Source organism: Petromyzon marinus, unplaced genomic scaffold, assembly GCF_048934315.1.
Source record: "Petromyzon marinus isolate PM22_M1 ecotype Great Lakes invasive population unplaced genomic scaffold, UKy_Petmar_22M1.pri1.0 PM_Scaffold_52, whole genome shotgun sequence".
Taxonomy (NCBI): Eukaryota; Metazoa; Chordata; class Hyperoartia; order Petromyzontiformes; family Petromyzontidae; genus Petromyzon; species Petromyzon marinus.
This window is the reverse complement of record NW_027423524.1, coordinates 300,395-313,421: the sequence shown is the minus strand read 5'-3', so window position 1 is coordinate 313,421 and position 13,027 is coordinate 300,395. Positions and strand designations below refer to the sequence as shown.

Genomic DNA, 13,027 nt, shown 5'->3' with positions numbered 1-13,027 from the left:
GTGGACTAGGTGAAGGTGGACTATAAGGGTGGACTCCTCACGCTCGCGAACAGTTCGTGAGAACGTGTGGTGGTGTAGGTGGTGTAGGTGGTGGTGTAGGTGGTGTAGGTGGTGTAGGTGGTGGTGTAGGTGGTGGTGTAGGTGGTGTAGGTGGTGGTGGACTAGGTGAAGGTGGACTATAAAGGTGGACTCCTCATGCTCGCGAACAGTTCGTGATCCACGTGTGGTGGTGTAGGTGGTGTAGGTGGTGTAGGTGGTGGTGTAGGTGGTGGTGTAGGTGGTGTAGGTGGTGGTGGACTAGGTGAAGGTGGACTATAAAGGTGGACTCCTCACGCTCGCGAACAGTTCGTGATCCACGTGTGGTGGTGTAGGTGGTGGTGTAGGTGGTGGTGTAGGTGGTGTAGGTGGTGTAGGTGGTGGTGGTGGTGTAGGTGGTGGACTATGAAGGTGGACTATAAAGGTGGACTCCTCACGCTCGCGAACAGTTCGTGATCCACGTGTGGTGGTGTAGGTGGTGTAGGTGGTGTAGGAGGTGGTGTAGGTGGTGTAGGTGGTGGTGGACTAGGTAGTGGACTAGGTGAAGGTGGACTATAAGGGTGGACTCCTCACGCTCGCGAACAGTTCGTGATCCACGTGTGGTGGTGTAGGTGGTGTAGGTGGTGTAGGAGGTGGTGTAGGTGGTGTAGGTGGTGGTGGACTAGGTAGTGGACTAGGTGAAGGTGGACTATAAGGGTGGACTCCTCACGCTCGCGAACAGTTCGTGATCCACGTGTGGTGGTGTAGGTGGTGGTGTAGGTGGTGTAGGTGGTGTAGGTGGTGGTGTAGGTGGTGTAGGTGGTGGTGTAGGTGGTGTAGGTGGTGGTGGACTTGTTGAAGGTGGACTATGATGGTGGACTCCTCACGCTCGCGAACAGTTCGTGATCCACGTGTGGTGGTGTAGATGGTGTAGGTGGTGGTGGACTAGGTGGTGGACTAGGTGGTGGACTATAAAGGTGGACTATGAAGGTGGACTCCTCACGCTCGCGAACAGTTCGTGATCAACGTGTGGTGGTGTAGGTGGTGGTGTAGGTGGTGGTGTAGGTGGTGGTGTAGGTGGTGGTGGTGTAGGTGGTGGACTATGATGGTGGACTATGTGAAGGTGGACTCCTCACGCTCGCGAACAGTTCGTGATCCACGTGTGGTGGTGTAGGTGGTGTAGGTGGTGGTGGACTAGGTGGTGGACTAGGTGATGGTGGACTATGAGGTGAAGGTGGACTCCTCACGCTCGCGAACAGTTCGTGATCAACGTGTGGTGGTGTAGGTGGTGGTGTAGGTGGTGTAGGTGGTGGTGGTGGACTAGGTGGTGGACTATAAAGGTGGACTCCTCACGCTCGCGACCAGTTCGTGATCCACGTGTGGTGGTGTAGGTGGTGTAGGTGGTGTAGGTGGTGGTGTAGGTGGTGTAGGTGGTGTAGGTGGTGGTGGACTAGGTGGTGGACTAGGTGATGGTGGACTATGAAGGTGGACTATAAGGGTGGACTCCTCACGCTCGCGAACAGTTCGTGATCCACGTGTGGTGGTGGAGGTGGTGTAGGTGGTAGTGTAGGTGATGGTGGACTAGGTGATGGTGGACTAGGTGATGGTGGACTATGAAGGTGGACTATAAGGGTGGACTCCTTACGCTCGCGAACAGTTCGTGATCCACGTGTGGTGGTGGTGTAGGTGGTGGTGTAGGTGGTGTAGGTGGTGGTGTAGGTGGTGGTGTAGGTGGTGGTGTAGGTGGTGTAGGTGGTAGACTAGGTGATGGTGGACTAGGTGATGGTGGACTATGGTGGTGGACTATGAGGTGAAGGTGGACTCCTCACGCTCGCGAACAGATCGTGATCCACGTGTGGTGGTGGTGTAGGTGGTGTAGGTGGTGTAGGTGGTGGTGGACTAGGTGGTGGACTAGGTGAAGGTGGACTATGATGGTGGACTCCTCACGCTCGCGAACAGATCGTGATCCACGTGTGGTGGTGTAGGTGGTGTAGGTGGTGTAGGTGGTGGTGTAGGTGGTGTAGGTGGTGTAGGTGGTGGTGTAGGTGGTGGTGTAGGTGGTGTAGGTGGTGTAGGAGGTGTAGGTGGTGGTGTAGGTGGTGGTGTAGGTGGTGTAGGTGGTGTAGGAGGTGGTGTAGGTGGTGTAGGTGGTGTAGGTGGTGGTGAAGGTGGTGTAGGTGGTGGTGTAGGTGGTGGACTATGGTGGTGGACTATGAGGTGAAGGTGGACTCCTCACGCTCGCGAACAGTTCGTGATCCACGTGTGGTGGTGTAGGTGGTGGTGTAGGTGGTGTAGGAGGTGGTGTAGGTGGTGGTGGACTAGGTGAAGGTGGACTATAAGGGTGGACTCCTCACGCTCGCGAACAGTTCGTGATCCACGTGTGGTGGTGTAGGTGGTGTAGGTGGTGTAGGTGGTGGTGTAGGTGGTGGTGTAGGTGGTGTAGGTGGTGGTGTAGGTGGTGTAGGTGGTGGTGGACTAGTTGAAGGTGGACTATGATGGTGGACTCCTCACGCTCGCGAACAGTTCGTGATCCACGTGTGGTGGTGTAGGTGGTGGTGTAGGTGGTGTAGGAGGTGGTGTAGGTGGTGGTGGACTAGGTGAAGGTGGACTATAAGGGTGGACTCCTCACGCTCGCGAACAGTTCGTGATCCACGTGTGGTGGTGTAGGTGGTGGTGTAGGTGGTGTAGGTGGTGTAGGTGGTGGTGTAGGTGGTGTAGGTGGTGGTGTAGGTGGTGTAGGTGGTGGTGGACTAGTTGAAGGTGGACTATGATGGTGGACTCCTCACGCTCGCGAACAGTTCGTGATCCACGTGTGGTGGTGGTGTAGGTGGTGGTGTAGGTGGTGTAGGTGGTAGACTAGATGATGGTGGACTAGGTGGTGGACTATAAAGGTGGACTCCTCACGCTCGCGAACAGATCGTGATCCACGTGTGGTGGTGGTGTAGGTGGTGGTGTAGGAGGTGGTGTAGGTGGTGTAGGTGGTGGTTGACTAGGTGGTGGACTATGAAGGTGGACTCCTCACGCTCGCGAACAGATCGTGATCGACGTGTGGTGGTGGTGTAGGTGGTGGTGTAGGTGGTGGTGTAGGTGGTGGTGTAGGTGGTGGTGTAGGTGGTGGTGGTGTAGGTGGTGGTGGTGGAGGTGTAGGTGGTGTAGGTGGTGGTGTAGGTGGTGTAGGTGGTGGACTATGAAGGTGGACTATAAGGGTGGACTCCTCACGCTCGCGAACAGATCGTGATCCACGTGTGGTGGTGTAGGTGGTGGTGTAGGTGGTGGTGTAGGTGGTGGTGGTGTAGGTGGTGGTGGTGGAGGTGTAGGTGGTGTAGGTGGTGGTGTAGGTGGTGTAGGTGGTGTAGGTGGTAGACTAGGTGGTGGTGGACTAGGTGATGGTGGACTATGATGGTGGACTCCTCACGCTCGCGAACAGATCGTGATCCACGTGTGGTGGTGTAGGTGGTGTAGGTGGTGTAGGTGGTCGACTATAAAGGTGGACTATAAGGGTGGACTCCTCACGCTCGCGAACAGATCGTGATCCACGTGTGGTGGTGTAGGTGGTGTAGGTGGTGTAGGTGGTGGACTATAAAGGTGGACTATAAGGGTGGACTCCTCACGCTCGCGAACAGATCGTGATCCACGTGTGGTGGTGTAGGTGGTGTAGGTGGTGTAGGTGGTGGACTATAAAGGTGGACTATAAGGGTGGACTCCTCACGCTCGCGAACAGATCGTGATCCACGTGTGGTGGTGTAGGTGGTGTAGGTGGTGGTGGTGTAGGTGGTGTAGGTGGTGTAGGTGGTGGTGGACTAGGTGGTGGACTAGGTGATGGTGGACTATGAGGTGAAGGTGGACTCCTCACGCTCGCGAACAGATCGTGATCCACGTGTGGTGGTGTAGGTGGTGTAGGTGGTGGTGGTGTAGGTGGTGTAGGTGGTGTAGGTGGTGGTGGACTAGGTGGTGGACTAGGTGATGGTGGACTATAAAGGTGGACTCCTCACGCTCGCGAACAGATCGTGATCCACGTGTGGTGGTGTAGGTGGTGGTGTAGGTGGTGTAGGTGGTGGTGTAGGTGGTGGACTATAAGGGTGGTGGACTATAAAGGTGGACTCCTCACGCTCGCGAACAGATCGTGATCCACGTGTGGTGGTGTAGGTGGTGGTGTAGGTGGTGGTGGTGTAGGTGGTGTAGGTGGTGTAGGTGGTGGTGGACTAGGTGGTGGACTAGGTGATGGTGGACTATAAAGGTGGACTCCTCACGCTCGCGAACAGATCGTGATCCACGTGTGGTGGTGTAGGTGGTGTAGGTGGTGGTGTAGGTGGTGTAGGTGGTGTAGGAGGTGGTGTAGGTGGTGTAGGAGGTGGTGTAGGTGGTGGTGGACTAGGTGATGGTGGACTATGATGGTGGACTCCTCACGCTCGCGAACAGATCGTGATCCACGTGTGGTGGTGTAGGTGGTGTAGGTGGTGTAGGTGGTGGACTATAAAGGTGGACTCCTCACGCTCGCGAACAGATCGTGATCCACGTGTGGTGGTGTAGGTGGTGTAGGTGGTGTAGGTGGTGGACTATAAAGGTGGACTATAAGGGTGGACTCCTCACGCTCGCGAACAGATCGTGATCCACGTGTGGTGGTGTAGGTGGTGGTGTAGGTGGTGTAGGTGGTGGTGGACTAGGTGGTGGACTATGAGGGTGGACTCCTCACGCTCGCGAACAGATCGTGATCCACGTGTGGTGGTGTAGGTGGTGGTGTAGGTGGTGTAGGTGGTGGTGTAGGTGGTGTAGGTGGTGTAGGTGGTGGTGTAGGTGGTGGTGTAGGTGGTGTAGGTGGTGTAGGAGGTGTAGGTGGTGGTGTAGGTGGTGGTGTAGGTGGTGTAGGTGGTGTAGGAGGTGGTGTAGGTGGTGTAGGTGGTGTAGGTGGTGGTGAAGGTGGTGTAGGTGGTGGTGTAGGTGGTGGACTATGGTGGTGGACTATGAGGTGAAGGTGGACTCCTCACGCTCGCGAACAGTTCGTGATCCACGTGTGGTGGTGTAGGTGGTGGTGTAGGTGGTGTAGGAGGTGGTGTAGGTGGTGGTGGACTAGGTGAAGGTGGACTATAAGGGTGGACTCCTCACGCTCGCGAACAGTTCGTGATCCACGTGTGGTGGTGTAGGTGGTGTAGGTGGTGTAGGTGGTGGTGTAGGTGGTGGTGTAGGTGGTGTAGGTGGTGGTGTAGGTGGTGTAGGTGGTGGTGGACTAGTTGAAGGTGGACTATGATGGTGGACTCCTCACGCTCGCGAACAGTTCGTGATCCACGTGTGGTGGTGTAGGTGGTGGTGTAGGTGGTGTAGGAGGTGGTGTAGGTGGTGGTGGACTAGGTGAAGGTGGACTATAAGGGTGGACTCCTCACGCTCGCGAACAGTTCGTGATCCACGTGTGGTGGTGTAGGTGGTGGTGTAGGTGGTGTAGGTGGTGTAGGTGGTGGTGTAGGTGGTGTAGGTGGTGGTGTAGGTGGTGTAGGTGGTGGTGGACTAGTTGAAGGTGGACTATGATGGTGGACTCCTCACGCTCGCGAACAGTTCGTGATCCACGTGTGGTGGTGGTGTAGGTGGTGGTGTAGGTGGTGTAGGTGGTAGACTAGGTGATGGTGGACTAGGTGGTGGACTATAAAGGTGGACTCCTCACGCTCGCGAACAGATCGTGATCCACGTGTGGTGGTGGTGTAGGTGGTGGTGTAGGAGGTGGTGTAGGTGGTGTAGGTGGTGGTTGACTAGGTGGTGGACTATGAAGGTGGACTCCTCACGCTCGCGAACAGATCGTGATCGACGTGTGGTGGTGGTGTAGGTGGTGGTGTAGGTGGTGGTGTAGGTGGTGGTGTAGGTGGTGGTGTAGGTGGTGGTGGTGTAGGTGGTGGTGGTGGAGGTGTAGGTGGTGTAGGTGGTGGTGTAGGTGGTGTAGGTGGTGGACTATGAAGGTGGACTATAAGGGTGGACTCCTCACGCTCGCGAACAGATCGTGATCCACGTGTGGTGGTGTAGGTGGTGGTGTAGGTGGTGGTGTAGGTGGTGGTGGTGTAGGTGGTGGTGGTGGAGGTGTAGGTGGTGTAGGTGGTGGTGTAGGTGGTGTAGGTGGTGTAGGTGGTAGACTAGGTGGTGGTGGACTAGGTGATGGTGGACTATGATGGTGGACTCCTCACGCTCGCGAACAGATCGTGATCCACGTGTGGTGGTGTAGGTGGTGTAGGTGGTGTAGGTGGTCGACTATAAAGGTGGACTATAAGGGTGGACTCCTCACGCTCGCGAACAGATCGTGATCCACGTGTGGTGGTGTAGGTGGTGTAGGTGGTGTAGGTGGTGGACTATAAAGGTGGACTATAAGGGTGGACTCCTCACGCTCGCGAACAGATCGTGATCCACGTGTGGTGGTGTAGGTGGTGTAGGTGGTGTAGGTGGTGGACTATAAAGGTGGACTATAAGGGTGGACTCCTCACGCTCGCGAACAGATCGTGATCCACGTGTGGTGGTGTAGGTGGTGTATGTGGTGGTGGTGTAGGTGGTGTAGGTGGTGTAGGTGGTGGTGGACTAGGTGGTGGACTAGGTGATGGTGGACTATGAGGTGAAGGTGGACTCCTCACGCTCGCGAACAGATCGTGATCCACGTGTGGTGGTGTAGGTGGTGTAGGTGGTGGTGGTGTAGGTGGTGTAGGTGGTGTAGGTGGTGGTGGACTAGGTGGTGGACTAGGTGATGGTGGACTATAAAGGTGGACTCCTCACGCTCGCGAACAGATCGTGATCCACGTGTGGTGGTGTAGGTGGTGGTGTAGGTGGTGTAGGTGGTGGTGTAGGTGGTGGACTATAAGGGTGGTGGACTATAAAGGTGGACTCCTCACGCTCGCGAACAGATCGTGATCCACGTGTGGTGGTGTAGGTGGTGGTGTAGGTGGTGGTGGTGTAGGTGGTGTAGGTGGTGTAGGTGGTGGTGGACTAGGTGGTGGACTAGGTGATGGTGGACTATAAAGGTGGACTCCTCACGCTCGCGAACAGATCGTGATCCACGTGTGGTGGTGTAGGTGGTGTAGGTGGTGGTGTAGGTGGTGTAGGTGGTGTAGGAGGTGGTGTAGGTGGTGTAGGTGGTGTAGGTGGTGGTGGACTAGGTGATGGTGGACTATGATGGTGGACTCCTCACGCTCGCGAACAGATCGTGATCCACGTGTGGTGGTGTAGGTGGTGTAGGTGGTGTAGGTGGTGGACTATAAAGGTGGACTCCTCACGCTCGCGAACAGATCGTGATCCACGTGTGGTGGTGTAGGTGGTGGTGTAGGTGGTGTAGGTGGTGGTGGACTAGGTGGTGGACTATGAGGGTGGACTCCTCACGCTCGCGAACAGATCGTGATCCACGTGTGGTGGTGTAGGTGGTGGTGTAGGTGGTGGTGTAGGTGGTGTAGGTGGTGTAGGTGGTGGACTATAAAGGTGGACTCCTCACGCTCGCGAACAGATCGTGATCCACGTGTGGTGGTGTAGGTGGTGTAGGTGGTGTAGGTGGTGGACTAGGTGGTGGACTATGAAGGTGGACTCCTCACGCTCGCGAACAGATCGTGATCCACGTGTGGTGGTGTAGGTGGTGTAGGTGGTGTAGGTGGTGGTGGACTAGGTGATGGTGGACTATGATGGTGGACTCCTCACGCTCGCGAACAGATCGTGATCCACGTGTGGTGGTGTAGGTGGTGTAGGTGGTGTAGGTGGTGGTGGACTAGGTGATGGTGGACTATGATGGTGGACTCCTCACGCTCGCGAACAGATCGTGATCCACGTGTGGTGGTGTAGGTGGTGGTGTAGGTGGTGGTGTAGGTGGTGTAGGTGGTGTAGGTGGTAGACTAGGTGATGGTGGACTAGGTGATGGTGGACTATGAAGGTGGACTATAAGGGTGGACTCCTCACGCTCGCGAACAGATCGTGATCCACGTGTGGTGGTGGTGTAGGTGGTGTAGGTGGTAGTGTCGGTGGTGGTGGACTAGGTGATGGTGGACTAGGTGATGGTGGACTATGAAGGTGGACTATAAGGGTGGACTCCTCACGCTCGCGAACAGATCGTGATCCACGTGTGGTGGTGGTGTAGGTGGTGTAGGTGGTAGTGTCGGTGGTGGTGGACTAGGTGATGGTGGACTAGGTGATGGTGGACTATGAAGGTGGACTATAAGGGTGGACTCCTCACGCTCGCGAACAGATCGTGATCCACGTGTGGTGGTGGTGTAGGTGGTGTAGGTGGTGGTGGTGTAGGTGGTGGTGGACTAGGTGATGGTGGACTAGGTGGTGGACTATAAGGGTGGACTCCTCACGCTCGCGAACAGATCGTGATCCACGTGTGGTGGTGTAGGTGGTGTAGGTGGTGGTGTAGGTGGTGGACTATGAAGGTGGACTATGAAGGTGGACTATAAAGGTGGACTCCTCACGCTCGCGAACAGATCGTGATCCACGTGTGGTGGTGTAGGTGGTGGTGTAGGTGGTGTAGGTGGTGGACTAGGTGATGGTGGACTAGGTGATGGTGGACTATGAAGGTGGACTATGATGGTGGACTCCTCACGCTCGCGAACAGATCGTGATCCACGTGTGCTCCGTCTCCCACGCGCCGGTATCGCCGGGAGCGGCCGCGTCGCCCGCGGGCGACCGGCTGGGTGGTGGACGACGGGAAGGTGGACGACGAGGAGGTGATGGTGGCCTGCACGCAGCGGCAGCAGCATCATCAGTAGCATTATCATCATCATCAGTAGCATCATCATCATCATCAGTAGCATCATCATTATCAGTAGCATCATCAGCATCAGTAGTAGTAGCATCAGCATCATCATCAGTAGCATCATCATCATCAGTAGCATCATCAGTAGCATCATCATCATCATCATCAGTAGCATCATCTGTATCATCATCATCAGTAGCATCATTATCAGTAGTATCATCATCAGTAGTATCATCATCATCAGCATCATCAGTAGCATCATCATCAGTAGCATCATCATCAGCATCATCATCAGCATCATCATCATCATTATCATCATCAGCATCATCATCAGCATCATCATTATCATCATCAGCATCATCATCAGTAGCATCATCATCAGCATCATCGTCAGTATCATCATCATCAGTAGCATCATCATTATCACATTCATCAGTAGAACATCACCACCATCACCACAAATACAACCATTACCACCACTACCATCACCACTACCATCACCACCATCATCACCACCACCACCACCATCACCACCACCATCACCACCATCACCACCTTCACCACCACCATCATCACCACCACCATCACCACCACCATGACCACCACCACCATCATCACCATCACCACCATCACCACCACCATCACCACCATCACCACCATCACCACCATCATCATCACCACCACCACCACCACCATCACCACCATCACCACCACCATCACCACCACTACCATCACCACCATCACCACCACCACCACCATCACCACCACCACCATCACCACCATCACCACCTTCACCACCACCATCATCACCACCACCATCACCACCACCATGACCACCACCATCATCACCATCACCACCATCACCACCATCACCACCACCACCATCACCACCATCACCACCTTCACCACCACCATCATCACCACCACCATCACCACCACCATGACCACCACCATCATCACCATCACCACCATCACCACCACCATCACCACCACCATCACCACCATCACCACCACCATCACCATCACCACTACCATCACCACCATCACCACCACAATCACCACCACCATCACCACCATCACCACCTTCACCACCACCATCATCACCACCACCATCACCACCACCATGACCACCACCACCATCATCACCATCACCACCATCACCACCATCACCACCACCACCATCACCACCATCACCACCACCACCACCACCATCACCACCACCACCATCATCATCATCATCACCACCATCATCACCACCACCATCACCACCACCACCACCACCATCATCACCACCACCACCATCACCACCACCATCACCACCATCACCACCATCACCATCACCACCACCATCACCACCATCACCACCACCACCATCACCACCACCACCACCATCATCACCACCATCACCACCACCATCACCACCACCATCACCACCACCACCACAATCACTAAGTAATCACTCACCATGTCTTATGAAGATATCGGCCTGATTAACTATTAACTGTGACTATTATTAATACTACGACTACTACTACAACTCTAATCGACTAGTGTTACTATTGAAACCGCTCTCTCTCTCTCTTTCAACGGCTAGAAGATTTTAAAAACAATTTGTTTTAAACGTTTTTTTTTTAATTTTGTTTATAATATTTGTTTCAATCTCGACCCGAGCTATCGTCGCAAGATTAACAAAACAATTTATTTTTAAAACTTTTATCGAGTTATTTTTTTTGGGGGGTTTTTAACATAAAATAGAAATCTCTATCGAGCTATGGTAGCGGAGATGAACACTAACAAATTTTTTCACGATAATAATATTGATCTTTTTTTTTCGTTCATGAAATAAATAAAATAAAAATCTCTCTCAACCCAGAGCTTTATTTTAAACAAAACACATTTTTTACTACGTTAATTTCTTATTTTGTTTATCAAATAAAATATAAAAAAAATCTCTCCCCGAGATGCCGAAGCGAGATGAACGAAAGTATCTTTTAAAAAAAAGGTTTATTTCTTATTTAGTTAATAAAATACATTTTTTTTAAAAATCTCTCTCTCCGCGAGTTGAACACAAAAATCCGTTTCTTGTCGACTCAGGAAGAAGTGGGAGGGGCTATCGTGTTTACACGTCTCCATGGCAACGGTCGTCAAGGTCGGGGCGTGTTGACACGTCTCCCGTGGCAACGGTCGTCGAGGGGAGGGGCGTGGTGACGGAGTTGGGGGCGGGGCGGAGCGCTGCGGGTGAGGAGGGGGAGGAGCTACTTTCGCCACCCCTTGGCAACCGCGTTGCTAGCCACGTGGGTGGGGAGATCGTAATCGGAAATGTAGCTGCAGCGAAGTTGAGAGCGCTCCGTGGGAGTGGTGGTGCAGTGGTTAGCGCACTGTGTGTGTGTGAGTGTGGGGAGTGGTGGTGCAGTGGTTAGCGCACTGTGGGTGTGTGTGTGGGGAGTGGTGGTGCAGTGGTTAGCGCACTGTGTGTGGGGAGTGGTGGTGCAGTGGTTAGCGCACTGTGTGTGTGGAGTGGTGGTGCAGTGGTTAGCGCACTGTGTGAGTGGGGAGTGGTGGTGCAGTGGTTAGCGCACTGTGTGTGTGGAGTGGTGGTGCAGTGGTTAGCGGACTGTGTGTGAGTAGGGAGTGGTGGTGCAGTGGTTAGCGCACTGTGTGTGAGTGGGGAGTGGTGGTGCAGTGGTTAGCGCACTGTGTGTGAGTGGGGAGTGGTGGTGCAGTGGTTAGCGCACTGTGTGAGAGGAGTGGTGGTGCAGTGGTTAGCGCACTGTGTGTGTGTGGGGAGCGGTGGTGCAGTGGTTAGCGCACTGTGTGTGTGTGGGGAGTGGTGGTGCAGTGGTTAGCGCACTGTGTGAGAGGAGTGGTGGTGCAGTGGTTAGCGCACTGTTTGAGTGTGGGGAGTGGTGGTGCAGTGGTTAGCGCACTGTGTGGGAGTGGGGAGTGGTGGTGCAGTGGTTAGCGCACTGTGTGAGTGTGGGGAGTGGTGGTGCAGTGGTTAGCGCACTGTGTGTGTGGGGAGTGGTGGTGCAGTGGTTAGCGCACTGTGTGTGTGTGAGTGGGGAGTGGTGGTGCAGTGGTTAGCGCACTGTGTGTATGTGGGGAGTGGTGGTGCAGTGGTTAGCGCACTGTGTGTATGTGGGGAGTGGTGGTGCAGTGGTTAGCGCACTGTGTGTGTGGGGAGTGGTGGTGCAGTGGTTAGCGCACTGTGTGTGGGGAGTGGTGGTGCAGTGGTTAGCGCACTGTGTGTGTGTGTGGGGAGTGGTGGTGCAGTGGTTAGCGCACTGTGTGAGTGGGGAGTGGTGGTGCAGTGGTTAGCGCAGTGAGTGGGGAGTGGTGGTGCAGTGGTTAGCGCACTGTGTGGGAGTGGTGGTGCAGTGGTTAGCGCACTGTGTGTGTATGTGAGTGGGGAGTGGTGGTGCAGTGGTTAGCGCACTGTGTGTGTGTGGGGAGTGGTGGTGCAGTGGTTAGCGCACTGTGTGTGTGAGTGGTGAGTGGTGGGGCAGTGGTTAGCACTCCCCCCACCTCGCTCCTCCTCCTGCTACGGAACGTCGGACAGAACGGAGAGAATCCAAGCGTAACACAGCGTTTAGATAAATTTTATTTAGGAAACGTTTCTCTGCGGGAGGGAGGAGAGGGAGGGGAGGGAGGGGTGATTGAGTGAGTTTGTGAGTGAGTGAGTTTGTGAGTGAGTTTGTGAGTGAGTGAGTTTGTGAGTGAGTGAGTTTGTGAGTGAGAGAGTTTGTGAGTGAGTGAGTTTGTGAGTGAGTGAGTTTGTGAGTGAGTTTGTGAGTGAGTGAGTTTGTGAGTGAGTGAGTTTGTGAGTGAGAGAGTTTGTGAGTGAGTGAGTTTGTGAGTGAGTGAGTTTGTGAGTGAGTTTGTGAGTGAGTTTGTGAGTGAGTGAGTTTGTGAGTGAGTGAGTTTGTGAGTGATTGAGTGAGTTTGTGAGTGAGTGAGTGAGAGAGTTTGTGAGTGAGTGAGTTTGTGAGTGAGTGAGTTTGTGAGTGAGTTTGTGAGTGAGTGAGTTTGTGAGTGAGTGAGTTTGTGAGTGAGTGAGTTTGTGAGTGAGTGAGAGAGTTTGTGAGCGAGTTTGTGAGTGAGTGAGTTTGTGAGTGAGTTTGTGAGTGAGTGAGTTTGTGAGTGAGTTTGTGAGTGAGTTTGTGAGTGAGTGAGTTTGTGAGTGAGTGAGTTTGTGAGTGAGTGAGTTTGTGAGTGAGTTTGTGAGTGAGTGAGTTTGTGAGTGAGTGAGTTTGTGAGTGAGTTTGTGAGTGAGTGAGTGAGAGAGTTTGTGAGTGAGTTTGTGAGTGAGTG

At 54.0% G+C, this 13,027-nt stretch overlaps 1 protein-coding gene across 1 annotated transcript in view; it reads right to left on the bottom strand.

Annotated features, from left to right (window-relative positions):
* Positions 1-11,043, bottom strand: part of LOC116938259 (uncharacterized) — a 44,455-nt gene extending 33,412 nt beyond the window's left edge. Inside the window, exons 1-2 of the mRNA XM_076064559.1 lie at positions 10,181-11,043; positions 8,564-8,698 (exon numbers count right to left, since the gene is read on the bottom strand). Of these exons, the coding sequence (XP_075920674.1) occupies positions 8,564-8,698; positions 10,181-10,183 (138 nt within the window). The 5' untranslated portion in view covers positions 10,184-11,043. The remainder of the gene's footprint in view (positions 1-8,563; positions 8,699-10,180) is intronic.
* Between the last annotated feature and the right edge of the window lie 1,984 nt (positions 11,044-13,027).